Source organism: Denticeps clupeoides, chromosome 3 (genome assembly GCF_900700375.1).
Source record: "Denticeps clupeoides chromosome 3, fDenClu1.1, whole genome shotgun sequence".
NCBI classification, from domain to species: domain Eukaryota; kingdom Metazoa; phylum Chordata; class Actinopteri; order Clupeiformes; family Denticipitidae; genus Denticeps; species Denticeps clupeoides.
In genome coordinates, this window is record NC_041709.1 from 32,648,217 (window position 1) to 32,675,870 (window position 27,654).

General features: G+C 49.3%; 3 protein-coding genes across 7 annotated transcripts; 1 reads left to right on the forward strand and 2 right to left on the reverse strand.

Moving 5' to 3' along the window:
* Positions 1–156: 156 nt before the first annotated feature.
* Positions 157–2,830, reverse strand: LOC114785851 (TNF superfamily member 14). The gene is made up of 6 exons (XM_028972488.1): positions 2,418–2,830; positions 1,749–1,787; positions 1,645–1,675; positions 1,245–1,295; positions 939–1,170; positions 157–858 (listed from the first exon to the last, which is right to left on the reverse strand). The coding sequence occupies exons 1-6, from the start codon at positions 2,610–2,612 to the stop codon at positions 669–671; spliced, it is 738 nt and encodes a 245-aa protein (XP_028828321.1). The 5' UTR covers positions 2,613–2,830; the 3' UTR covers positions 157–668.
* Positions 2,831–6,361: 3,531 nt separating this feature from the next.
* Positions 6,362–9,641, forward strand: tmed1b (transmembrane p24 trafficking protein 1b). The gene is made up of 4 exons (XM_028972501.1): positions 6,362–6,591; positions 8,070–8,167; positions 8,918–9,092; positions 9,196–9,641. Exons 1-4 carry the CDS (start codon positions 6,415–6,417, stop codon positions 9,412–9,414), a joined length of 669 nt encoding a protein of 222 aa, XP_028828334.1. The 5' UTR covers positions 6,362–6,414; the 3' UTR covers positions 9,415–9,641.
* Positions 9,642–10,573: 932 nt separating this feature from the next.
* On the reverse strand, positions 10,574–26,115 carry dnm2b (dynamin 2b). 5 transcript variants are annotated; one of them, XM_028972108.1, is made up of 20 exons: positions 25,801–26,115; positions 21,713–21,786; positions 21,472–21,621; positions 21,173–21,376; positions 20,985–21,083; positions 20,755–20,915; positions 19,917–20,059; positions 19,706–19,841; positions 18,861–18,928; positions 18,366–18,504; positions 16,760–16,846; positions 16,606–16,676; positions 16,084–16,135; positions 13,945–14,055; positions 13,758–13,867; positions 13,570–13,681; positions 12,826–12,990; positions 12,523–12,749; positions 12,220–12,441; positions 10,574–11,944 (listed from the first exon to the last, which is right to left on the reverse strand). In XM_028972108.1, the coding sequence occupies exons 1-20, from the start codon at positions 25,959–25,961 to the stop codon at positions 11,875–11,877; spliced, it is 2,562 nt and encodes an 853-aa protein (XP_028827941.1). In that variant the 5' UTR covers positions 25,962–26,115; the 3' UTR covers positions 10,574–11,874. The 5 variants fall into 5 exon arrangements, with proteins under 5 accessions (XP_028827941.1, XP_028827940.1, XP_028827938.1 ...); XM_028972107.1 differs by lacking the exon at positions 18,366–18,504 and adding an exon at positions 17,608–17,746 and having other exon boundaries at positions 10,574–11,941; positions 12,220–12,749; XM_028972105.1 differs by lacking the exon at positions 18,366–18,504 and adding an exon at positions 17,608–17,746 and having other exon boundaries at positions 12,220–12,749.
* Between the last annotated feature and the right edge of the window lie 1,539 nt (positions 26,116–27,654).

Consider the following 27,654-nt stretch of genomic DNA (forward strand, 5'->3'; position numbering starts at 1 on the left):
GCGTGGGACGTTTTGCAGGCAGGAGATAATGCTGACGAGCAGAAATGAGTGTGCACTGGGGATGCAACCCGAACGAAAATCCGAGGCGCTACGGTTACAGGAATATTCATGTTCAAGTATGAATAAAAAAAAAAAAAAAAGTAAACCAAACCCCGCTGTTATTTCACAATTTAATCACAGCAAACCATCACCTGAATATCAGGTGACAGATAAATAAAACTGCATTAGAATATGTATATGTTGCATCATTTTTATACTTGAAATGAAATGCATTACAAACGTACTTCTACACACAGAGGGTGTATGTCCATATTATAGTGATTATTGGAACAGTACAACAGTGTAAAAAAAACTGTATATCGTCAGCTCTGATAATGACCCAGCGCTCATGAAATAATGTCACTGTAAACCCCTGAGAATATGAAACCTCCCGTCTAACCTCCTGTTACTAGACGCCCCCTCTGTGACTAACTTCCAGACCACAAGACCGAGTCGAAAGAACGACGGTGGGAGGAAACTTCCAGTACAGGAGCCTACAAAGGTGGTCCGTTGGTCCTAGTTGGTTTGAGTTAGCGATACTACTAATAATCCGGAATGGTTCTGTCATATAAGAAAAATTCACCCTGGTCTCTACGGATGCTTTTGTCTGGAGCGCAGAAGGTGTGGTTTCATAGCTTGAAACCACCGAAAACGTTGTCATGGACACCAGGGATCACCACGTCTTTGCCGCGCCGGGCGTCCACCTCCACCTCCACGTAGACGGACTCGTCGGTGTGCATGTAGACGGCGGCGTGCAGGAAACTGTTGGCTCTGTCGGGGATGTCCGATGCCGTTGTCTGGCTCCTGATGCAGCGGTAACTGTCAAGATCGGTTTTTTTTTAGCCCTTGCTGGAAGAACGTTTGTGATGAAGTGAGGTGTTCGGCCAGGTTGATCTCACCTTAAGGACCTAACCACCTCAATGGGGTTTTTATATCGGGGTGTCCGCTTCATCATTTTATACTTTACTGCAGAGCACTGGGGCTCGTTGAAGGACACTTTGGAGTAGAAGTAGTACCATCCCTCTTCGGCCACCGCCAGGCTGCCGTTTTTTGCGTATTTCATCCCGTGGATGAAGGTGCCACTTCCCGTTGACCACTGGAGGGTGGAGCCGTTCACCGGAGGGTTACTGCCTGGAAAAGAACTGAGAGCCTCACCAACCCAGCCTCCAACCCCAACGTGGTCTGAGATGGTCTGAGGAGGATACCTCTGAGAAACGCGGACGGCCTGTCCGAGGGTGGACCGGTCTTGTTCGACTCTGCACGCCAAAACGAAAGTTACCTCTCAACATGTGTTAACGTTGTTTAAATAATAAATAAAGTAAATAAAGTGAAGTGATTGTCACATGTGATACACAGCAGCACAGCACACGGTGCACACAGTGAAATTTGTCCTCTGCATTTAACCCATCACCCTGAGTGAGCAGTGGGCAGCCATGACCAGCGCCCGGGGAGCAGTGTGTGGGGACGGTGCTTTGCTCAGTGGCACCTCAGTGGCAGCGTGGCGGCTCGGGATTCGAACCGACAACCTTCTGATTACGGGCCCGCTTCCTTAACTGCTAGGTTTGTGTGTGTGTGTGTGTGTGTCATATAGGGGATATTACGCACCACTTCCTGTTGATTTTGCAGCATTTGTCAGCTGGAACAAGATTAAGGAACCGTGTTATTTTTTGCTCTGAAAAGCGAATGTACTAAGTAACGGAGCGGCGTACCTCGCTCTTCCTCTCTGCCCGCGGAGGAGGAGCTTCGTCCTGAAGGAGAGCAAAACGTTAGCACCTGAGCAACCTTCCTCATGCACCCGCTGACGGGGCCTGGATTCGCGGAGCCGGGAGGGAAGTGACGCCGCGCTGCGTCACCGAACCGCACACGTGAAGCATTTCGAAACAAAGCACCGTGCCCCACGGAATACTACAGTATTACACTGTAAAGCTCTGGGTACATTTACCGCATTTACCAGACGCCCTTGTCCAGAGCGACTTACAATCAGTAGTTACAGGGACAGTCCCCCCCTGGAGACACTCAGGGTTAAGTGTCCTGTTCTGGGACACGATGGTAGTAAGTGGGGTTTGAACCTGGGTCTTCTGGTCTATAGGCGAGTGTCTCACCCGCTAGGCTCCTACCTAGTAGTTTGGGAGCTTGGTAGGAGTGTGGGAACGAGGAAGTCGCTTTTGGCGAAAACTCCCGGCACTGGAGTCCCCTTCTCAGGGGAAACTGGCAAATCCTTAAAAAATTACGCTGTCCCAATTAGACCTGGGCAATTCCCTGCAGCCCCCACTTCCTGTTTTCACTGTAAACATATCTACACATGCGGGTGGAGTGCAACCTGCCCACATCCCTTCACCCCTCCGCGCCTCGCCTCACCGCGGCACCCCGGCACTCACCCTGCTGCAGAGTCGGTAGATGAAGCCGGCCTCCACCGCGACCCCCAGCACACAGGCGGCCACCACGAGGCAGAGCAGGGTCTCCTTCCAGCCGGGACGCCGGGCCCGCGCCGCGCCGGGCGGGGGGCCCCGGGCCGCCTGGGGGTCCACCACGAACACCTGAGGGTAGCCGGGCGCCGCCGCGCCGTGGGCCATCCTGGAACCGGCGGAGCGCTGTCCTCTGGCCCGGCCGGGTCACGCGGGACGGGTCCCTTCAGCGGCTCGGCGCCATCTCATGACCGGGAGGGTGCGGGCGAGAGTGAGGCGTGCAGCCGACGTGTGCGACGTCCTTCTGGCGACTTCTCTCTCTCTCTCTCTCTCTCTCTCTCTCTCGGCACGGCTATAGACGTGATGACTGTGTAGCTGTCTGCAGCGTCAGAGGGAAATGCAGAAGAGTGTGTGTGTGTGTGTGTGTGTGGGGGTGACTACGGGCTGGAGAGTTGGCCGCCACGCCCTGCCGCTGGGACGCCCATCGGCCGACAGATCACGTTTTTCTCCCGACCGAGGCCACCGTGTCTGGTTTGGGGCGGGCCCGAGACGGACGGGACAGGAGAGGGGGCCCGGAGCCTTTTGTAGGTCACCAGGTGTGTTGACACCGGCCGCACGGGCAGTGGGCGTTGCGAAGCGAGTGACCACAGGCATCAGATGCCAGCGCAGAGCGAGGTCCGCCGCATGCATCCGCCCTGCAAAAACGCCGTACCGTGCACCATGCGCATGCACACAGTCATTTGTAGAGTGCACACACACTCACACACACACACACACTCATCCCATTGACGTTTCCGCCAAAGACTCGCTGCTGTTTCATGGTGATAAATGGAAACAGGAAGTCGCGTCTGCTCATACGGCAGGGCGTGCGTTTCAGCTTCGAGTGGCCTGCTTCCGGCTCCGAGCGCGAGACCCCGTCACGTTCTACTTCACCCCTGCCGTTCCGAACGTGTCCTCTCCTCCAAAAACAGGCCAACGGGAGGACAGGCCCGCCCCGCCCCGCCCCGCCCGTCTGCCCGCTTTCATGGGAGTGCAGAAGTCGCGCAGAAAGCGGGAAGAGAAATTGAGTCATTTACGTCCTCGCGGTGCGGTCGAGAAGATTTCAAAACGCGCCGCTGCACGGGAGTAGAAAGAGAGCGACTTTACCACTTTTCACGCCACCTGTTGCTTCAGCTTTAAAAAAGCACCGGAATACTACAGTATTAGACTGTAAATCTCTGGGTACATTTACCGCATTTACCAGACGCCCTTGTCCAGAGCGACTTACAATCAGTAGTTACAGGGACAGTCCCCCCCTGGAGACACTCAGGGTTAAGTGTCTTGCTCAGGGACAAGATGGTAGTAAGTTGGGTTTGAACCTGGGTCTTCTGGTTCACAGGCGAGTGTTTGACACACTAGGCCACTACCACCCTAAATATAGTTTTTATATAGGCACTTTTCTTCTCTTGTGATTACACTGCGGTTTATTCATTTCGTTACAGCTGTGAGAAAAGAAACGGCCCAGTTTCCCATCCGATGGCAAAGGTCGCGGTAACGGTGAGTCTGGAAAGACTGTATGTCAGCATCAATCATGGCATGTCACCTTGGCGGGATTTGAACCGGCAACCCTTCTGATTATGGGGCCACTTCCTTAACCGCTAGGCCACCACTGGCCCAAAGCTGAACGGCCAACGTGGGGCTCGAACCCACGACCCTGAGATTAAGAGTCTCTTGCTCTGCCGCCTGAGCTAGGCAGGCATATGCTTTCACCACCACGTTTTTGACGCGTTGGGCCTCCACCCCCACATGCAGACGTCGGTGGACAGGAAACCGTTTGCTTTGTTGCAGATGTCGTTGTCGGGCTCCAGATGAAGTGGTTGCTGTCAAGATCATTTTGTGGCCATTTTTTGTGCTTCATCTTCTACGTTTGCTGGAAGAATGTTTATGGTGAAGTAAAGTGTTCGGTCAGATTCAAGCTCTTCTATGGCTGACCTAACCACCTCAATGGGGGGGTTGACCAACCAGACCGCGTGTGATGAAATTGTGGATTATATAAAACATATTTAAAACATAAAACATATTTAAAATGCAATAAAGTTGTCAGAAAATGTGTGAACATGTGAAACTATACCACAGACTAGTGTTGTTTTATGACGTAATTTATGATGTAATATATTCATCAACTTGCCTTTATGACATGCCGGAAATGAGGCAATCACGTTGTTATTATGCCGTATTTCTGTTGTTGCACAGATGATGTCATTTCCTCAATTCGCTGCATTATTTAGACGCCCTTTCTTTAGAGTGAAGTGGAAAGGAACACAGAATGTATGACGAAAAGCATGGACCAAATCAGACCGTCTTCCGTGTCTGGAATGGATGTTAGGAGTAAAAATAATGTAATAATAAGATAACCTTGTTTTAATTATGAAATGGGCTTGACTAAAAGAAAATGACGTTTTTGCCTGTTCTGCCAGGTACTTGTACTATATTGACTAGGTAAAATAGAATTGCATTACTTAAAAAAAGAAAAAAATAGACTAAAACTGAACTGAAACTTGGACGTGACTGAGACTAATAAAAACTAAAATGACAGCTTGACACAAAGACACTGTCAAAAACAACCACACGACTATTTATTACATACAAATGTTGTTGGTAAAGTGTGCAAAAGGCCACTGTGTATTGTGACACCATTCACACTCTTAAAATGTAACTCCTGTTATCAGCCAGGAATTTCTGATTGTCACCAGGGCGTAGTTTCCAAACCCAGACTCCCTTCTTATTGGCTACATTCACCGCATGCACCACCAGGGCTTCAGTGCAGGACCACGGGAGTCACACATCGCATTTCCTGTAACACAATTAGCTCAGACTCTGTCTGACTCGGTCCTCGTTGGTCCGATTTGGACTGAGAGAGAACCAGTGAGAGTCTTCTGATGAAGGTGAAGAATGCTCCGAGCCTCGATGATGATCAACACTTTACTTTACTTTACTTTACTTTACTTTGCAGACACTTTTATCCCAAGCGACTTACAAGAGGAAGACACCAGCAATTCCCAATCGGTTTCTGTAGAGTTACAAAACTAAGAGCCCTGATAAGGCCTAACATGTCAAGAGTAGAACATGCCAGGGAGTTATAAGTGTTGGACAAATACACACACACACCCACACACATACACACACACACACACACACACACACACACACACACACACACATTTTTCAAATGCTTCTTAAAGGTGGTAGTAATCTCGGCTAGTCGAGTGGAGCAGGACAAGTTGTTCCACCAGCCAGGGACAACAAAGGAGAACAGAGTCGATTCAACCCCACTCTCATTCCCAACAGAGTCAACCACCACAGCGACCTTGACACTGGCCTACGATTTTTTAAAATCCAGATAATATTCATTTTATAAAATTCATTCAGTCTAGAATGTTCAGATTATAATAATTTTGTAATCTGATATAAAAACCCACCACATCTTTGCACTTTATTCTTCTGACTTTATATTTGAGGAGACGACCCCTGCTATTAAAAGGCACTTAAAACCGATCATGCACACCGGCCATCAACCCTAAACTGGATTTAAAAACTGGTTTCATCTTCTCGTCTTGCTGTGTTCAGACTGGGTTCAACACGTCCAAAAAATACAGGGAAGTGTCGCCAGTGGCAGGTATTTAATTAACGACTTTTAATTCATTTCTTTCCTGAAAGGTGTTTAAAACTGTGGAAACTACGAAATGACAGACGTGCTGCGTTCCCCTTCACTCGTGTTCATATCACGATCAAGCGATTACAGCGTTTATAACGCGCCTATAACGGGCCGCAGCGATTGGTCGAGCCGCCGGCGAGGAACACCGCTCGGCTCCTGATTGGCTGGAGCCCGGACCCCGCTCGCCCAATCAGAAGCGGGACTCTGCGCGGACCGACCCGGAAGCGCGGACGCTCCCTCGTCCGTAGAACCCCTCTCACCCGTCGCCGAGGCGCCATGGCCCGGCCCGCTGCGCGCCTCCTCGCCGCCGCGCTGCTCGCCCTGGTCGGGGACGCCGTGCGCGGCCTCCCACAGGTCCAGGACAGCGAGCTGACGCTGGTCCTGCCCGCCGGGAGGGCCGAGTGCTTCTTCCAGACGACGGTGAAGAATGGCTCCATGGAGGTGGAGTACCAGGTACGACCGAGAACCTGTTGTGTGGCCCTGTTTGCTAAGTAGGTGGGATTCTACCTGGAAGGATGATGCAGGGAGTCCAGACTTGACCAAATAAAAGGGAGAAGTTTCTAGACTTTACTATGTATCTTAGGGGTTTCATGTATAATATGCTTGTTGTGTCCGACCTGTTCTTCAGAGTAAGCAGTTCATTATTGTGAGACTTGTGAGAAGATAAGGGCATCGTAAACCTGTCCATTCCAGACTACTTTGGGGGGACCTGCTGAAGGTCGTGCTATCTAACCATAACAGAGGTTCCCTCTCTCGGATGGGTCATAAATTGTATTGCTCAGCATGCACTGTGAGGCAGGTGGGGAGAGAGAGAGTCCTACTGGAAACAGTGTGGAGGCATATTTGTTCCTCCGACCACCCCCTTCCTTTGCAAAGCTGATAGGGGAGAAACTAAAAGCTGATAAGGGGGCGTACTAAATATCATTCCCACATCGTGTGCAGTGTGGTTCAACCATGAGGAGAAGAATCTGCTGGAGGGTCGGGTCCACCAGTCCTCTGGAGGATAAAGTCACTGTGTAGCGGAAGGAATATGTATTGCGATGCTGTATTAATTCTGGGTTGATTACGGCGGCTGGTGGGTAGTAAGTAGTTTAAATTATCAACATTTTAGGGCTGTCAGTCTAGGAAACAAACTGCACATTTGGCATCTGATTAGTTGCGATTAGTCGTGATTAGTTGTCAAGACTAAAGCGTGATGTAAATCTCTGCAGTATCTTCTCGTGTTGTGAAAGGGGCTCGGCCCCCTGCGGCAGAAAGTAAAATTCATTTCCAGGGCAAAGCGAGCGGCAGCCAATCTAATTGGTTGCAATTAATCGCGATTACTTGTCAAGACTAAAGCGTGATTTACTGCATATTTAAAGCTATTGCAGAGATTTATAGTACACTCGACACTCCCCCATTGACTTGGAATGGGGTCACGTCATGCGCCGACAAACAGTGATGTGGAAAAAGCGGCAACCAATCAAACCAAGCGGCAACCAAGTACATAACTCCACATGTGTTCATTCATAGTTTTGATGCCTTCAGTGAGAATCTACCAACGTAAATGGTCATGAAAATAAAAAAACTAAAGTTTTTTCGGTCTCTGAAATGTTTCTGGTCCAAATCAGGTAGCAATAAGCACAACCGCGAACCTGTTCCGCCCCATTGTTGTACGTATGACGTGTTTGGGGGTTGTAGGTCAGGTTGGAGGTTGGGCTTCGTCAGCATTTTCACACAAAAAGGCGCTTTGACGTCCACAGGGATACGTGGAAAAGAGACATTCGCTCTTTTCGAAACGTCATTCCCGTGTGGACGCACGGTTAGATCGGATAGAAATGGTTTATAGAAAAACGGGGCCTGAGTCACTTTACTTTTAACGCTCGCAGCCATTGCTAATTTTGACAGCCCTAACTGAAAAGAATGTCACATGTGAAATGTGTGTTGTGTAGGTGATCGCTGGTGCCGGCATGGATGTAGATTTCACCATCGTCTCGCCACAGGGCTTCACGCTCATATCCGAGTCCAGGCGCTCCGACGGCGTCCACATGTGAGTCTGCTGCATCCATTCTGTTTCATTCTGTTTCACTCACCTTAGATTATCACATTACATTATACGCCCTTATCCAGAGCGACTTACATTCAGTAGTTACAGGGACAGTCCCCCCCTAGAGACACTCATGGTTAAGTGTCTTGCTCAGGGACACGATGGTAGTAAGTGGGGTTTGAACCTGGGTCTTCTGGTTCACCCACTGACTCACATGAGTCAGGCTTCCACACTTCCTGGTTTGGACCTACCCTTACGTTCAGACGCTCGCACGGGGTTGCAGGGTGTTTTTTCAGTCGTTTTCTCAGATCATGAGACATGACCATTTTAATTCAGCTCATTATTGACTTAATGTGCTCTGGAATATGTAAACTACCTGAAATTACCCCCAATCACAGTCATCAGCAATTTGTCATGAATAATCGATTCATGACATTGTCAATCCTCTACTGGTAGATCATCGAACGGAAGCAATCAGAAACCTGACTACCTCGGCATGGCTTTTATAGGTCTGGTAGTAGCCTAGTGTGTGAGACACTCTCTTACGAACCAGAAGACATAGGTTGAAGTCCACAACTACCATCGTGTCCATGAGCAAAACCCTGAGTGTCTCCATGGGGGGACTGTCCCTGTAACTACTGATTGTAAGGCGCTCTGGACGAGGGCGTCTGGTAAACGATCGAAATGTTATGCTTATTACGATGGGCACGATCACATCTTAATGGTCGCCACTTGTCTCCGATTGGTTTCTAGGGTGGAGCCCACCGAGGACGGCGACTACCAGATCTGCTTCGATAATACATTCAGCCGCTTCTCCGAGAAGATGGTTTTCTTCGAAGTCATCCTGGATGGGCAGGGCGGAGATGAGGAGTGGGCGGGGCTGGCGGAGTCGGAGAACCTGTTGGAGTACAAGCTGGAGGACATACGGGTTGGTGATCTCCGAAAAGTCTCTGTGACAAATGGTGCTTACTTTCTAACTGCTCGGTACCCACAAACCGTCCTTTCGTCTCTCGCTCTGTCCGTCTCGGCAGGAGTCCATAGACTCTGTCCACCGGCGCTTGGAGCGCAGCTGGCAGATGCAGATGTTTCTCCGCGGCCTGGAGACCCGCGACCGGAACCTGCTGGAGGAGAACCTGTGGCGGGTGTCCTTCTGGTCCTGCGCCAGCCTGCTGGTCATGCTGGGCGTGGCCTTCACCCAGGTCTACACGGTCCGCCGCCTGTTCGACGACAAGAGGAGGGTCTGCAGCTGAAGCGGAAAGAGCGAGAGACGTTTTTCCTGCCCGAGATACGCAGCGAGGAAAAGAGAGAAGATTAGAACGATGCTCCTAGTGCCTAACATGCCTGTTTTGGCCATTTTTTTCTCCGGACCTTCACGCCGTTCAGCACAGGTCAGCCCCCACAGGGAATTTTCAGCTTGACGTTAGTCTCATTTCACACCGTCTCGGCGCAAAGACGAGGATCTGATAACGTCCGTGGGTCTTGTGTTTCTGTAGAATGCTTTTTTTGTCTCGACAGGAACTGATTGAGATTAAAATCTATGTTGTTTTTTTTTTTTTAGGTTTTTATTAAGTACTTTTTACATGATAAAGTGCTGGAAAACAACCTGACGTGACATCGTCTTTTTTGGGGGGTTTGAAATATGCGGCAATTAATCCATCGAGCTGGGATGGTTTCGCGCGGTGTCAGAGATATTATTATGGGCGCTTGCTAATTTAACGCCATGCACATGTTAACCCTTAATCTGTAAATGAATGCTTTCTCACCGATTTCAGTTTGTACAATTTCATTTGTTTTTTCTTAGCGCCCCCTGGTGTTCTTTTATTTCCTTCTGCCAAATTCAAATTTTATTTGTCACATACACAGTCGTACACGGTATGATGTGCAGTGAAATGCTTTTAGCTACTGCTACAGACCTGCTAATATTGCAAACATAACCAAATATTACACTTTTACGTCTTTAACATAAAATATGTGTAACAGGGAGGGTGAAGGTGTGCAAATGAGTGAAAGACAATGTATACCATTTAAAAAGCAAAGTAAAAAGAGCAGAGATTGTGCAAAGAGAAAAGAGAAAAAAGCGCAAAGATTTTGTGCAAAGTGATTCTGTGTAAAGAGTCCAGACTGATTGAGAGTGAAAGTGCTGGAGTGTATTGGAGTTCTATGTAGTGTTGTGGCTGAGAGCTCGGACAGCCTGCGGGAAGAAGCTCTCTGTGTTGGACTTCAGGGAGCGAGAGCGCTTCCCTGATCGCAGCAGAGAGAAGAGTCCGTCGTTGGGGTGGCCACTCACGGTTTCCTCGTTTGTGTGCTAAATGCAATTTTATATACAGTTTTGTGGTCCACAAATTCAAAATGTTGCACGGCTGGTCCTCAGCCAGCATGACCGTAGTATTCAGAGACACACACACACAAGACACCAAAAACAGTCCCTTTATTCGCTGACTATATGCATCATGTTTCCATTTGAGTGGGTTCATTATTCCATCCATTCCAGAGAAGTCTGGCTTGGCCACTTGACAGGAAGACAGCAGTACAAAATTCAACAAGCAGGAGATAAACAAAAAACAGGAGGCATTCGATTCCGCCACCTGAGCCGAGCCAGGAAAACCACATCAGGTGAACATTTCAAAGGCAGTTCCTATAACCCCGTCACCATGGAAACCCAGCTTTGCCCAATTTACTTCCGGTTCTAAATGGCTCGAATTCCCTGGGACGTTTGAGGCCACTTCATGAAGATCTTGCCTGCGAGCGCTTCACTGGTTAAATAGCAGCTCCGCCGGCGCTTTAAGTTGAATTAAACTATTGTCCAGCCACCGAAGAACATAAGAACCGAAAGTGGGAATTTTAGCAACTTTCTTCACTGACTACTTAGTAGTTTTTGGTTTTGTAGTGCATAGCTGGAAAGTCCTCCTACAGCAAATCTGCAGCTCAGGACCCTACGCGAGGTGGCCGTGTGCTTTAATTACAGCTGTTAATTAGGGCTTTAATTACAGCCATTAAGCATAGAATTGAACACATGGATGGTGCTAAGAAAACTTTTTTTTTTTTTACCTGCAAAGTTTATGGATTTCCCCGTAAACTCATTGGCTTCTTAGCTTTGGCTGAACGTGCAGTAATAAAACGAAAAGGCTGCATAGATATGACAATCACAGAGAGTATAAAATACATTTGTACATTATATAGAAAACAAACAAAAAAAAAAGTATGGATTAATTTGAAAAAGAAAGAAAAATTGCCTTCAGCCTGGAGTGTAGTTAGTAATTAAATTAAAAGTAATTGTAATTATATTAATTGTATTAAGTGTATGGATTTAATAAGGCCAAGAGAAGGGGGGAGAAAAAAGCTTCCATAATGTAAAAACTGTTGGGTTGGTATTTCAACTATTTAATTCAGACATAATAGAAAAATCGGCAGAACACATTTGGAATATTCTGAAGCTCATCAGGCACGTCATGTTTTCTAGGATTGACGCCTAGTTTCAAACTGTATTTTAAACAAAAAAAAAAAAAGTTAAATTGCAACTGTAAGATTTACGTTAGATTTACGTTAGAAAAACCAGGAATCCGTATCAAAGGTTAACATGGTTCTGTGCTACTATCCTAGCAGAGGTCAAAGGTGGCAAGGCAGCGCGCAACCCAAGGGCGTTTGTTTAATCCCGTCCTCCAATCTGGTCGGACATCCTCTTTTGCCGCGAAACGCCAGCGGTCTTGAACCTAGTCCAGGAGCGACGGCTCCGTAGGCCGGATTATGGTGGGACGGTTGGGGGCGGCGGGGGGCCTTCTGCTACAGTGGAGGGACGAGGAGGAGAGAGGGAGACATGGGTGGGGGACAGGAAGACACAGAGTCCGGTGAGAATGAACAGAATTGATTTCTGGTATCGTCCACAATCTTCTCGACAGGAAAAAGGCTGCCACTAGGTGGCACTAGAGACACATGTTCCCATGTTACAGCCAGGGAACCTGATTTATTATTTTTTTTAATCGTGATCAATGTGGATTCCTCACTAATTTAGTAAAAGTGACATTTCCAGAACGGAGTTGGGGTGACGGGGGTCTCACCTGGGAATGCCAGGTGGCAGCGCCGGAGGCACTCGGGCCGGCCGCGACGGGATCAGCGGCGGCGGTACAGGCACGGCCTCCAAGCCACTGTTGTTGTAGGCCATGGGTGGCCCTGGCCGGGACGGGATAGGCGGAGCAGGGGTGAGGTTGGGTGGAGGTCCCGGCGTCGGGCCCCTCGCCGCAGGGGGCCGGCCGGGAGGAGGGGCGGAGGCAGGGGCGGGCCTGCGGAAAGACCAGCGGCTCGGTTCGCAATGCACTGAAGGAGACGCGCCCTGAGGCGGGAGACCCGGACGCCGGACTGACCTGGGCTCCTTCTGCAGCCACGTGTCGTCGACGGGCGGCGGCACGGGCGTATGGATGGTGGTGGTGCTGATGTCACCGATGATGACGAGCGCCTCCTTGAGGGCGTGGTACATGCGCAGCATTTCGTCCCGGCGCTGCGCCTGGGCGGCCGACTCCTCCATCAGGCTGTTCTGGTCGCCGGAGGAGTACAGGTACGCCAGCAGCTCCGAGTTGATGAAGCCTTTGGTCTGCAGGCGGAGAGGAGGAGGCCGGAAATACGGCGTTCCTGTACCAGAAAGTGCGCTGGGGGTCGCGGTCACTTACGCTGTTGATCATGAGGTGCATGATGGCCTTGGGCATGAGGTCTCGGATGGACTTGTTCACGATGCCGATGTAGGAGTCCACCAGGTTACGGATGGTCTCCACCTGCCGCTCCAGCTGGGGGTCCATGGAGAAGGTGTCGGCTGGCGCCCCTTCTTCATTCTCCACCTGAAACGCCAGACAGCGACTGTAACGCTTACCGTTTCATACGGACACGTTGGGTTCTGTTACCTAATAATAATAATAACATCGACAAATTGAATAAAAAAATGTAAAAAATACAAGGTGTGTGACTAGCACGAGTGGAAGTGAATAGGCGTGAAGGATGGCCATGAAGCTCCTGGGGCTTCTCAAAAAGAAGACACGTACAACGCGCCGCGTTTGTTCTTCTTACTGAACCCCCAGAGACGTGGCGGTGAGATTGACCCCTCGCAGCGGCACGCACGGCTGGACCCTGCCTCACGCGGAACTGAACCTGTCACTTGCCAAACCTTTATTATTCACCGCCGGTAACCTGGGCGGGGAGGAGGAAACGGTAAGGCGGGGTTAAGCACGTCTCCCGTGGACTTTATCGACGGATAAATCGACCTGGACAAAAAATGCTAAATAAAAAGTTGGGTATGAACTACATACGGTGAAGTTCACCTCCTTTTTTAAAAATAAAAAAAATTATTTATTCATGCAGAATGGGAGAGATTTCAGACATTAAGTTATAGTGTATGAAAACGACAAAAAAAAAAAAAAAACCTGATCTTTCTCTGGGTAAACTCCCGCCCGGAGGAAGGAGGCCTTCCAGCTGTCCACGTCTTCCTGGGAGTCGCAGGCCAGCTCCACCTGCCGAAGGTCCTTGTACACGTTTCTGTAAAAGAGTTGTACTAATAAACACCAACAAAACACATTTAAGGAAAAAAAAACACACACACACACACACACACCTCTGTTCTGTGTTGAAGATGGCAAAGGTGTGTTTGGTGGACATGAAGCCCTTCTCCACGTCTCTGAGCTTCAGGTTGTCCAAGGGCAGCATGTATTTCTTCTCTTTCTCCTGTGGAACGGTTACAGGGCTCGGGGTGAGACGCGTGTCGCGAGGCGGCGTCCCCGCAAGAGCCGTTGGCACCGTACCTCCTCGTCCTTAAACCAGGACAGCGACTCGGCGGTCAGCACGAACCAGTAATCCTTGGAGCCGCCCTTCATGATGCTGATGTTGATGGTCAGCCAGCCCCTTCGGATCACCTGCAAGAAACCGGACGAGGTTGTGAGGTCGACCGGGACGGGGGGGGGGTTTGCCGTTCATGGACCGTTCCAAGTTTTTATACATTTTTTCCTGGGTTTAAATCCGTGAACGGAAAACCGCCCCCCCCGTGTAGCCGATCAGCTGCAGTTCTTGCCAGAAAGTCAACTTGCCAGTTGTCACATACGCCATTTTATATTTTTTTTGCTACCTGGTGAATAAAACACATCTTTCTTCCCTGGCGGCCAAGCGAGCGGAGCGTTATTACGCTGGCGGTTAGTCGAAGCTCAGAAAACAGGTTAATGATTGCGGAGCGCGTTAGCGGGTCATCGACAAAAAAAAAAAAAAAAAAAAAAAAAACTTAACTCATACAGCGGTTGTTGTGAGGACGGCTCCCATGCCCTACGAGTGAATTGCGTTATGGTCAGTGTTAATTCCAGTCGCCATTAGAAGATCGGGAGGAGAATTATTAGATGCACAGAGAAGGTGAAGAATCGAGCCTAGTGTTAATAAAAAATAGAAAAATAGGAGGGTGGGGTGGGATTTGGAGGAACAAATCAAACTTGAATATGATTGTTTCTCCAAATAATGAGGCTTGAGTGCAGTTTTAAATATCGCAAGTCACCCTGTACACAACAGAAACCGTACTGCGATATTATCATAATGCATGGCACCCACAATCAATAAATCACACCGTGTCAGCAAAGTAACAGTGATAAAAGAAAGTGGTACAATAGAAATAGAATAGAAAATCGATTCTTTCATTGGAAAATAAGAATTCATCAGAACCCCAAAATATTGCTATCTGCATCTCATCACTGAACTAAAAAAAAAACAACTATATGAAGATCTCAAGACGATCCAGAGCGACTTACAATCAGTAGTTACAGGGACAGTCCCCCCCTGGAGACACTCAGGGCTAAGTGTCTTGCTCAGGGACACGATGGTAGTAAGTGGGGCTTGAACCTGTGACTTTGTAGTCGTCTCTAGCATTTTAAGTAAGAATTGTTCTTATAACTTTCAAACGTTGGGTCAGTGAGTACAGAGGTACCGAAAAACGGCAACAGACGATATGGTGGAAGTCCAAAATGCAAGAAAAAAAAAGAAATATGAGAAGTAAAGCGCAAATGTTAAATCTACAGGCTGTTGATTAAGTTCCAGTCACATTCATCCATGCACACGACTGCTGTTAACTACGTAGTGGGCCAGCGGTGGCCTAGCGGTTAAGGAAGCGGCCCCGGAATCACGAGGTTGCCGGTTCGAATCCCAATCTGCCAAGGTGCCACCGAGCAAAGCACCGTCTGTAGGGGCAGTGTTCCGAGATCTGCACTCAACAGATGACCTTTTTAAGATACGGGTGCTCATTCATTTATTTGGTTTGGCACTCGACACTGACCCCTGGTGGTGAGGAGTACACACTACAGATTACGACTCAACTATATCAACATCAACAACACACCTGGATACGTACACGTAGCTCACAGCCAGTATGTTCCTGGCTTAAGACGAAATTGTGGAAGGACCTGCCTTGTTCATAAATCTCTTCTTCAAACCCATTTATTTTCTCCTTGGCCATTCACACATTACGAGATGCTGATATTGCTTCTTTTTTTTGTGGTTCTTATTATCGATTATTTATTTCATGCTTTGTAAGAGCTGCTTTTTATTTATTCTTCTGCACAGCACGTTGGTACGAAATGCTCTAGAAATAAATCTGAACCGAAACAGATGGGGAAAGGAGGCACGCTGCCACCTTGTCACTCAAACCACATGCAAACATCTCGACCAGCGGTAAAACCAAGCAGAATCATGGGTGTACAGCAAACAGCTATGAAACGACGGGATTGGCCAACTTTACAACCTGTGTTGCGGGAGAAGTGTACGGCAGAGCGACTGAAGATCCTGCTAAGAGCCTCCTACCAGGGTGACCGTTTTTTTACTACGAAGACGCGGTCAATGTTTGACAGAACGCAGTCACGAGGTGCGCGTGGTAATGCCGGCACCGGCGCCTGGGTGAGGAGGGGCAGTACCTGGTTGGGCATGGCTCTCTTCTTGGTCACGTTGGTGTTCCGCTGCTGAGCGCTGTTGGGTTACAAAGAGCAGAGCATTACAGCGGTTCTGAATCGGAGCCCTGGATGAGGCGTGGCCCCTGGCCCCTAGCGCAACGGCCCTACTGACGCTGCCGTTGTTGTTCCTTGACCTTACGTCCTGGTCCCAAACCTTTCCGGTGTATGAAAAATGCAAGCTGGACCACGTGTGTCCACTAGAAACCCCGTTTTAATGCTTGTAGATAATACGGCATTACAAGAATTCATCTTCATTTCCGTGACCACAAACACTAAACCTTCGTTTGAACACATAATGGGCACAGATGCCATGCATGCAGGCTCATACGTAGTTCAGGGTTCTCCTCTCTAACAGCTAGGACCATTTCTCCAGGTGAACGTTGAACGGGACCGTCAAGGCAATTCAGGGACGAAGGTCAAAATGTGACTTCACGAGGACGCTGGTGTAAGACGTGATTTAAAGCCCAGTCGTGGAGCTGAACTCACTTGGCAAAGCCGATGAAGTCCTCGTGGTTCGTGTTGATGTAGGACAGCTCAATGTCGATCAGAAGCAAGACCTGGAAGACCACCACCACCACATGACTGCAGCATGTCCAGAAGGATGGAGAACATGTGACATCTGATGCATAACAGCTCATACCTGGTCCTTGGTCTTGCTGTCCCTCTCCCTGATGTAGGTGGTGACGATCCTCTCGGTCTCTTCCCTCAGGCGGGGGTACGAGTTCAGCTGGCGACAGAACAAACACACGGCTGCAGGCTGCGCAACGCGGACCAGCACACACACACACACACACTTCACAGCAGAGATGGCACCAGAAGGTCCACCCCGGGTTCGCATGCGGGGAACGTTCACACTTGGCCAGGGGTAAAAACGTACCCCAAAGTACATTTACATTTACAGTATTTACCAGACGCCCTTATCCAGAGCGACTTCAAGTCAGTAGTTAAAGGGGACAGTCCCCCCTGGAGCAATTTAGGGTTAAGTGTCTTGCTCAGGGACACAATGGTAGTAAGTGGGATTCGAACCCGGGTCTTCTGGTTCACAGGCGAGTGTGTTACCCACTAGGCTACTACCACCCTAAGTGGTGAATTTTCATCCCAATTAACAGAATCAAGGGCGCAATTCTATCTCCGAGTCTGAATCAACTAGTTACAAGCCAAGTGTGAAGTGGGCAGAAGTGTGGAAGAAGAAGAAGAAAAAGAGAGAGATTAGTAAATTAGTAAAGAATCTAAGGGGTGGGGCTCTGGATCATGTATGACGTTCATCGTTTACGTGGGAAAGGGGCGGGGTTTTATATCAGTCTGGGTGGGATTATTATGGGGTGGGGCTATTTGATTGAATAAAGAAGTATAGGGGGGGGGGGAAACCAAGAGGACATTTGATGGTGAATGAAAGGTAAGCAACATGGACGCTGACGGGGACCCGGGTCCCAACCGCGGCGTGAAAAGCGGCAGGCGGCGGGGTCCGTCACCCTTCAGCGTCGTTACCTTCTCGGTGCACTTGCGGATGAGGGTGGACAGCTCGGACACCACCAGGTCCACGCACTTTAGGCACGGCTCCTTGAGCTTAATGATCTGCTTTTTCACAATGGCCTCAAACGCCAAGTCTGGCGTGAACAGTCCTGTCCTGATGCATCATGGGAAATGCGAGCAAGGGGGGGGGAAAGGATGTGCGGGTAGGATTGGTAGAGGCGTTTTTTGTTTTTTTTTTGGTAGAAGGATACAATAAGTAAAGGGGGTGTGGCTTGAGGGGTGTATGAGGGGTGGGGTTAACGTTCAGGAATAAAACAGAGAGGCATGAGGGGAGATGAGTGGAAGAGAGAGAAAGGGAAGAGTCATATAATTAGTATTAATTCATGTTAACACATGCTTCAGACCAGCTTCAGGTTTCAATTCCGTATCGAGAATAAAAAGGCTTAAAAAATATAATAATAACACACCACCACACACACACCAAATACTTCACGCCACCAACACTATACAAGCACGTTGACCGATGGCTATAACACAGTGTGAAGCAACGAACGCGGAACACAGGCCTTCCGAGGGCCGTTTGGCTGAAATCACCAGGACCGCCGACAAGGGACAAGAAGAGCGGCACAAGTGACTGTGAAGGCGCAGAGAAGGAAACTGAACTAGAAACCTGCAGCTGGTCTTCCTGCACGAACAGGGACAGATGAGCATCAGTCATTCCCGTCCGTCCAAACTACACCCGCGCCCCCGCGTCCGGCCGGGACGTGCGGTACCTTGTTGGTGCACTGCCTGACCGTGTTGATCAGCTCTTGGATGACCAGGTCGATACATTTGACACACGGCTCCTTGAGCTTAATGATCTGCTTTTTCACGATGGCCTCGAACGCCAAGTCGGGGGTGAACAGGCCCGTTCTGAGTGCACACAAGACAAGACAGGACATGGCAGAGGCATGTGTGTGTGTGTCGACAAGACAGGGGTGGGGCGAAAATAAGAGCGGGATCGGAGGGACGGTGGACAGAAATGAAACCAAAACGTAAAAAAAATGAGAGGTAGACATGTACTCTACTGGACAGGAACCCGTCCTTTAGCTACTCTCGCATGCAGAATGTGGATCGCGGCATTTCTTGTTAGACTTTTTTTTTTTTTTTTGTCACCGTTCAGCAGGATAATCTTTAACATGGTCACAGAGTCGGGAGACATTCGCTCTAGCCAGGTGTAGCGTTACTGTGGTCTATAGGGCGCGGCCGGGGGGGTGGCGTGTACTTGCCTCACGCCGTGAATGTTCTTGATGGCATAGCTGATCTCCCTCCTCAGCTCTTTCTCATCAAATTCCATCTAAAGAGAAAGCATGACGAGCAGGGATTAGGCAAAAAAAACAAAAAAACATGTTTATTCGTTCGGTTCCTTTTTGTTCAAATTATTATACAATAAACGACTTGGTATAATTTATTAATGCACGTCCTCCACATCTGGGTTTGAGTGTGACAGACTGAAACATACAGGGTGGCCCATTTCTATGGATACACCTAAATAAAATGGGAATGGTTGGTGACATTGAACACATTTTATAAGTGGTCAGAAACTTGTAAATAACTCATGAAAGAATAAAGTTACGTTAAAACCAAGCAAACCATTGTTTTTCTTGTGAAATTACCAATAAATTTGATGTGTCACATGACCTTCTTCCTATTGAAAAAACTAAAGTTGGATCCAAGATGGCCGACTTCAAAATGGCCACTATGGTCACCAACCATCTTGAAAAGTTTGCCCCCTCACATATACTAATGTGCCACAAACAGGACATTAATATCACCAACCATTCCCATTTTATTTAGGTGTATCCATATAAATGGCCCACCCTGTAGTTGAACCTCACTTACTACCATCGTGTCCCTGAGCAAGACACTTAGACCTGAGTGTCTCCAGGGTGGGACTGTCCCTGTAACTACTGACAAATGCTATGAATGAAAATATAGACTTATCACTGTTTTATGTAACCTGCTAAGCTAAACTACGCTATATCATGGGAAATTTTCATTTGTACATTTATGGTACATTCATCCAGAGCAACCAGTAGTGACAGGGACAGTTTTTCAACGTTCGTTCACGCACCTTCACCAGTTCGAAGGGGAAGCGCTCGTGGAAGATGCGGTTGATCCTGGCACCGCCGGAAAGTTCGAGGGTGTCCACCTGATCCCCCGAACCCTCGATCCTCTTCTCAAAGTCCACGCCAAACTGCTGCACCATCCTAACGCACAGGCGGCGCGTGAGTCAGCGCGTGGTGTCACAGTCCAGGCGGGTGGCATTGTGTGGGCTCTCTTACTGTAGCAGGGCCTTGGTCTTTCGAGCAGGGTCATCCGGCTTGAAGTTCTTGTACTCCTCCACCTCCTTCTCCAAGGACAGCAGCTGGGACTGCAGTTTGCTGCGCAAGCCAGGCAGGGTGTCCCGGATGTGGTTGGTCAGTTGCTGGAGGAAGGAAGAAATGTGATGAGATGGAGGTCGGGGAGGTGAGAGGGAAACGGGTGATGATGAAGTTCCAGTATTACACCAAATAATGCAGTAAGTTAAGCGTACATGTTTCAGCAGAATGGAAAACAACAGGCAACTGATATTTCTGTGCCGTAAGAACAAAAGGAGGATGAGATAAGTTTTATTATTAGACACCCGGGACGAAAGAGAACAAAGGGGTCACGTCACTGATAGAACGCAGCGAGGAGTCGGGAGAAAGAGATAATCCAGACCAGGACGTAATTATGACCCTGGTAACACTCACTGAGGGTGCTAGAGAAGATGGCCACCCCAACCCGTGCCCACCACCAAACCAAGAAGGGGTCCTGCTCTGATCGGAGCACCGCATCTGTGGGACAGGGTCCTTCTGCTGATGACCTGACGCCAGATACAGATACGCTACACCATCAGAGGTCTAACCGTAAAAACCGCGCCTCAACACATCAGGGCCGTTTGGCCAGCAAATGTGTGTGGGACTTTCTCAGTCTATTAAGCAGATGCTCATAATGTTCCAGCTGATCAGTGTACCGGTGTCTCACGGCTCATCACCGCACATCCTACTTCGGTTCTGTACTTGTCACAATGATGCAAGCAAAAAGCGCGATTCAGCAGGACCGAGATGGAGACAGAAACGAGACTCGGGCGCGGCATGCCTGGTTGAGGGCCTTCTGCAGGTGCGGGGTGCCCATGCGCTCGGCCATGTGTCTGTACGCGGGGTGGGAGAGGAAGAACTTCCTCTCGGCGGCCAGGGCTGCCCGAATGTCCTTCCTCCCGTCGATGTCCTTCTGGCTGCGGTTCACCACGCCGATGTAGCCTGCGGAGGGAGACGGTTTAGGAAACTCTCGGGGTCCCCGTCAGGTGGGAACCTCCCCGCGGACGTTACCTCTGCGCAGCGGCAGCAGTTTGTTCTCCAGGATTTCTCTTGCATCGGTGCCCTCGTCCATCAGGTCCAGTTTGGTGATCACGCCGATGGTGCGCATGCCTACAGGTCACCAAAAGACGACAGGTCACCGGAAGCACGCGTTCCAGGGTCATGTACCATAGACCAGGACACGTCCGGCACATACTCACCCTGGGGGTCGACTTCCTTGGCGATCTTGAGCGCGTCGGAGTTGGCAAGGTCGGTGTTGGCCGGCGTCACGGCCAGAATCAGGCAGCTCTCTTTGGTGATGAACTGCATCAGCATGTCCCTGATCTGGTGCTCGATGTCCACCGGCTGGTCGCCCACAGGGACCTTGGTCATCCCCGGCAGGTCGATCAGGGTCAGATTCAGCACTGGGAGAAGCAAGGTCACGACCCCGAGAACGTTCAACACGCCGCCTCCCTACATTTCAGCACTTGTTCGAGGAACAGAAACCGTAGACATTTACCGTTGGGCGAGTAGACTCTCAGGTTGATGGGAACAGGAGAGATTCCCTTATTGGACCCGGTGATTCTGTCCGTCTCTGCTTCAATCTCAGACCGGACCTCGTCAAAGTCCACGAACTTGCGGCCCTTGCAGTGTAAAAACTCCGCATACTCTACGTAAAAAGACGGCGTGGCAGGCGGGGGCTTCGTGAGCACGTTTGGAACGGTGGGTAGAACGCATCTCTGCGCGCGTGTGTGTGTTACCTGCTTTGCTGTTGATGAGCTGAAGGATCAGGGGTCTGCGGGTGACTATTCCTGAACCTCGGGGCAGGAAATCCCTACAAAAGAGTCACGAATGTAATGATAGAGTGAAAGTGAAGTGATTGTCACTTGTGATACACAGCAGCACAGCACACGGTGCACACAGTGAAATTTGTCCTCTGCATTTAACCCATCACCCTGAGTGAGCAGTGGGCAGCCATGACAGGCGCCCGGGGAGCAGTGTGTGGGGAGATCGGCAGATCGGGAAACCTTCTGATTACGGGGCTGCTTCCTTAACCGCTAGGCCACCACTGCCCCTCACCACTGCTGATGCAGTCAAATTACGATAATAGACCATTTAAGATGGAAAAACGGCTAATATCGCTATTTATAATGAAAATGAATAAATAATTACAAAAAGCAAATTGAAGATTCTTCATGCATTGGATGGACGGAGGGCTTCGGTGAAACGAGGGCGCTCCAATCGAACTCGACCTAGTTTCCCCCCATTGGTGCGGTTCATTTAATCCAGTGTGAACACGGTAATCACACTCAAAAACCACCACGCAGAGACCCACAAAAAGAGGCGATCTCGAATCAAAAACGCAAACTGGGGCACGGACCACAACAGGACCAAACGCAGTCACGTCATTTGAGAACAGTGGATTATGGGTAGATTTTTACGTAGTTTTCACAGCTCCAGGTTATTGATAAACGCCTTTTCCCTGCGTGAAAGGAAATGGAATAAAGAGGAAAATTATACAACGCTACAAACTCACCGACTCATTCGGACCAATTCAAATATACTAAAGGTGTGAAAGTGCTCTAAGTTTACCATGCGGCTAGGACACTTGGAGACCAGAGCCTTCAAATTATGGCTTTTCCAGGACTTCCTAGCACTTCCGAGGGACTTTTTTTAAGAACTCATACAAACACTGGCAAAGAGGAAGATGTGGTTACAGCCAGGTGTATAATGTTATAAGGCGGCCACGACACAAGGCAAAACATCAGGTGTATCTGTGAGACACACACACACACACACACACACACCCAGGCAACAGTACTGATGGGATGCAGAAGATTGGATTTTTCCGCTTCTATCCTATTAAATTAAACCTCTAACCTACTAACAGGCAGAAGAAAGCAAGACCACAGCGGAGACGGGACTTTCTCCCATTCTTTCCTCCTGCCTCTGACTGATGCTGAGTGGAACAATGACTTCCAGGTCATTGAATGCTACCCTGCGGCGCTGAGAACATTCCGTGTGTGTGTGTGTGTGTGTGTGTGCGCTTACACAACATAGCCTAAAACCTATAAACACAGTTCACATGTGCATACGTGTGTGTGTGTTTGTGGGTTTTGGTGGGGAACGCAGACAAGCTCACCAAAAGAACTTGTTTGGACGAGTTCTATCCTGGATTAATACCTTTGGGGGGGAAGATATATGTAAACACTTAGTCTGTTTTCTCTGTCTCACACACACACACAGTTCCCTTTTATGAAAATGTGACATTGTGAGATTATTGAACATTAATACGAGTTCCCCCAAGCCTGTCTATGGTCCTGCGGTGGCTAGAAATGGCGATGGGTTTAAAGAGTGTTTTGGTCATTCCATTTTGCCGCTCAGAGAGCGGCAGCTCAGACGGTCTGCTCTGGAATTGGTCCCCTTATGACGTCATAAGGGGAAAGGTTACCTCCCGTTTCTCATGCTTTTTCCACCCATAGAATTTCCTGCCCCTCCCCTAATACATGAACTCCACCGACCGTCATGGCTTCCAAACGTGCAAAGCACTGATGATTGGGTTCATTTTATTTTTCCTGGAAAAACGCAGAACACGACTTCCTGTCTTTGGTGTGAAACGGCGCGTCCTGGGAAATGTCATTGTGGGACTGGATCAAAATGGCTGTAATTTCGGAAAGAGACTACAAATACAGTATTAGGGGACCAATAAGACTGATATAAAAGCAAAAAAACATTTCATAATAGGGGACCTTTACGTATTGTGGAAAGTCAGAGAATCTAGTTACCTACTAACAGCGTAAGACCAGACAGAATAAAAATGCCTGTTTGAATGAAACACACTCTCTGAAATGAGAACCAGCCAATCAAGTGGGCGCATCCGACGACGGTCATGTTCGGATTCCGGAAGGCTGAGACGCGGAAGCTCGGCAGTTACCCGACTTCAGAAGAGGCAACGAACTGAACGCCTCCTGACTCACGAGTCAAAGCAACAGTCCACCAACCACCACAGGTCAAAGTGCTCACTCTCACAGCAAAACATACTTCCTCCACAACATGTCTGCATCTACCGGGTTCCTCACGATACCCTGAATATGCTGGGTTGAATGCGAGGAAAACAAATAAAGAAAAAATCCCTAAATTAGCTCCTCCCACATTGACACTGCATAATTATTGACAATTACGTTTAATTTTCCAGGATATAGACCTTATTCTCTTAATGTCGTGGTTTATGCATCATCTCTGTAGCGACAAAAGAGAAGTGTCCAAAAAATAACACACACTATTTTACACCCCAACACACTGGTGCAGTGGTGGTGGTCTCACGCGTCCTCCCTTCCCTCCTCCGATGCGGCCACTTTCTCGAACAGGAGTTCGTCTTTACTCAGAACTCCGAACCCCAGACCTCCGCACCACACACAATACGCATGAGACGAACAGGAAGAGCGTGTGCGATGCGAGGTTGGGTGAGGCGATGAGCCACTTCCTGTGGACAGTTGCATTCCGGCAAAATCAGCGGGTTTTCTCCAGGACTGAGGCCGGCGCTCAGATGGCCATTACAGGTCCGGTATGAAGCGTGCGTGCGTGTACATTCTACGTATAGAAACGCTGATTAACCATTGGACTTTTTAGGCGTAGGATAATACTGATCCGTTCAGTTAAATCGTGGGATCTTTTACGTTTACAGATTACATTACATTATACGCCCAGTACACAGAAAACGCCATCGGTATGGGGGTATTTCACGCTCGCTACACCAACATGTTCCACAGCCTAGTCCGATATCTGCAGGCCCAGGAGTTCAGCAAAAATAAAGCAGCATATACAGACTTTATTTGGTATTTTTTTGTAACGTATCATGTATTGTGAGACTCTTGCCAATACACACCCCTAATATACAGTATCGTGACACGTATCGTATCGTGACATGTATCATGATACGTATTGTGAGACTCTTGCCAATACACACCCCTAATGTACAGTATCGTGACACGTATCGTATTGTGACGTATCATGATACGTATTGTCAGACTCTTGCCAATTCACACCCCTATTAAGTACTAGTACTGGATTTGGTACTCTGTATTAGGTCTGAGAAGACCTGATTGGAACCGATCCTCTTGACATTCCAGGCGATCTCTACCGCTTTGACCACATTACTCCACAGTAGGGATTCCAATCAAAATATTGGAAAGTTCCCACTAATATCTGTAACGGCAGCCTTCAACGTCATCAGGTGCGGGACGCACCTCGAAAGGCGCAAAGAGACGTAGATGGTCCTCTGATGACCACAGCTCGGCCCACAATGGCCCAGTCTCTTCCCCGCCCGCCCGCTCACATTCAGACACAGTGGCCTTTCATGTGGCTCCATGGCTCCGGATCAGGATGAAGCGATGGTTAGACTAAGCACACCCCGGGTGATGTCACGCGTGACCTCATGCGTGACGTCACTCCGCCCAAATCAGTGGTCCCATTGTCACGGAGGTCCATCTTCTCCAAGCGACCCAGAGGGCCGGGCTCGTGGAATCGTGGTGTTCTGCTGACCACCATCTGACCAGCATTATGAGCCACTCATGGCAGATCGCTGCCACGTGGTAGGGGTTTGCGGGAAAGCGCGTCCTCGCCAGCGTAAGTCCCGCCACTCATCCCGCTGCGCCTGCGCAGTCTGCGCAGTTTACGCAGCCGAGTCGGGGAACAGCGGCATAAATCACGATCCGGCGCACTTTGCGCCCGCATCTTTTCTGCCCGGCGTACTTTGCCCAGGCCGCGCACAGGACGTGCGTGTGGCGTTGACGGAGAAAGAAGGAAGATAAATAATAAAAAAAAAACTTTTAATTACAACGCTTCCTACCGTCCGACGAAATTCTCCAGCACGGAGCTTTTCCCGGCGCTCTGCCCGCCGACCACGGCGATCTGCGGCAGGTCCAGGTTGCAGCTCTGGCCGATGGAGCTGAAGGCATCCTGGAGCTTGTTGATGAGGGGAATGAGGTCCTCCATGCCCCGGTTCCCCATGGCTGGCTGCTCGGTGGGTTTCTGGGTTGGTTTAAATTAAATGTAATGTAATGTAATTAAATTACACGAGAAACACACACAAACACCTCATCGGTCTAACGGGGGAAAAACGGCGAACTCCGCTCAACACGCAAAACTTCTGTCATCCGGTCAGGAGACTCCCAGCCTTCGCCGGCCCCGCCCACTGGCCAAACCGGCGGTTGCTTATTGGCCAGAGCTGCCGTCAGTCTTCCTGAGCCGGCCGGTTATTGGAAGCCGGTTTCCACTGTTTACAAAGAGAAGGGCGTTGCCATGGAGCGCCCGCCTCCTGGCGAAGGCGGAAATGGCTGGCCGCGCTTCCAGAGGACTCTGCGGGAAAACTTCACCTTTCTTTTTATTCATTATTAACAAGACTCTGTTTACACGGAGCCGGCGTTGTAAAAAATTACATTATTTTTTTTAACAAAATGTAGGACATATGCTGCTGTTGTTTTACAGAACGGAACTCCACTTACTACCATTTATGTGATATTTAAAGCATTTTATCAGATGCCCTTATCCAGAGCGACTTACAGTCAGTAGTTACAGGGACAGTCCCCCCCTGGAGACACTCACGCATTAGTGTCTTGCTCAGGGACACAATGGTAGTAAGTGGGATTTGAACCTGGGTCTTCTGGTTCATAGGCGCGCCACTAGGCTACTACCACCCTACTACCATCGTGTCCCTGAGCGTCTCCAGGGAGGGACTGTCCCTCTAACTACCGACTGTAAACGCGCTCTGGATTCGGGCGTCTGAAAAATTCCACGTATGTCAATTTAGATCTGTCCGTGTCTGCCACAGAACAATGTCCGCCCATCCTCCGAGTTTCTCGGAATGAACAATGTCGCGTAAAATCTCCCAAGACGCCGCGCACGGTCGTCTGGGCTGTTGGCGCCCTCTAGTGGCGGACAGAGCCTGGCGGGGTCTGGAGTGGGATTGTGCTTCTCCGGAGGTAAAGGTCCTCAGTGCAGAGCAGGCATTGTGCTGTGGTTTTTTGTTTTTTTTTTCACGCTGTCGTCGTGCCTACACCTGCGACCCTCGCCGGGCGTAAAGCCTCCTACTTTTCCACCTCTGGAAAACCGCCTAGCGGTTAAGGAAGCGGCCCCCGTAATCAGAAGGTTGCCGGTTCGAGTCCCGATCTGCCAAGGTGCCACTGAGCAAAGCACCATCCCCCCACACACGGCTCCCCGGGCGCCTGTCATGGCTGCCCACTGCTCACCAAGGGTGATGGGTTAAAAGCAGAGGACACATTTCACTGTGTGCACCGTGTGCTGCTGTGTATCACAATGACAATCACTTCACTTTCTACAACTGTCGGCCTTTTTCTCTTCTTGGATGAACCATCAGCAGCCCTGCACTGACGCCGCTTGCAGGCCCACTCTACCCTGGAAGGGCGGAGCTCCTTCCCAACGCTTCTTCCTTTCTTATTTCCCGTCTCCTAGAGTTTTTCCTTGTGTGCAGAAGGGTCGAGTGCGTTGGGTGTCAACTGTAGGGCCTGTCAAAGCCCATTGAGACGTACTGTATGTGATTACGGGCTAAGCAAGAAATAAATGTTGTTTTTCGCTGCAGCATCGGCAGTGGGCGACAGTCAGTAATAAATAACGTCGGAATTAAAACCAATTAAACGTTGGAGGTTCAGGCTCATTTGCATGACCATACGTTCTGTGGGGGGCG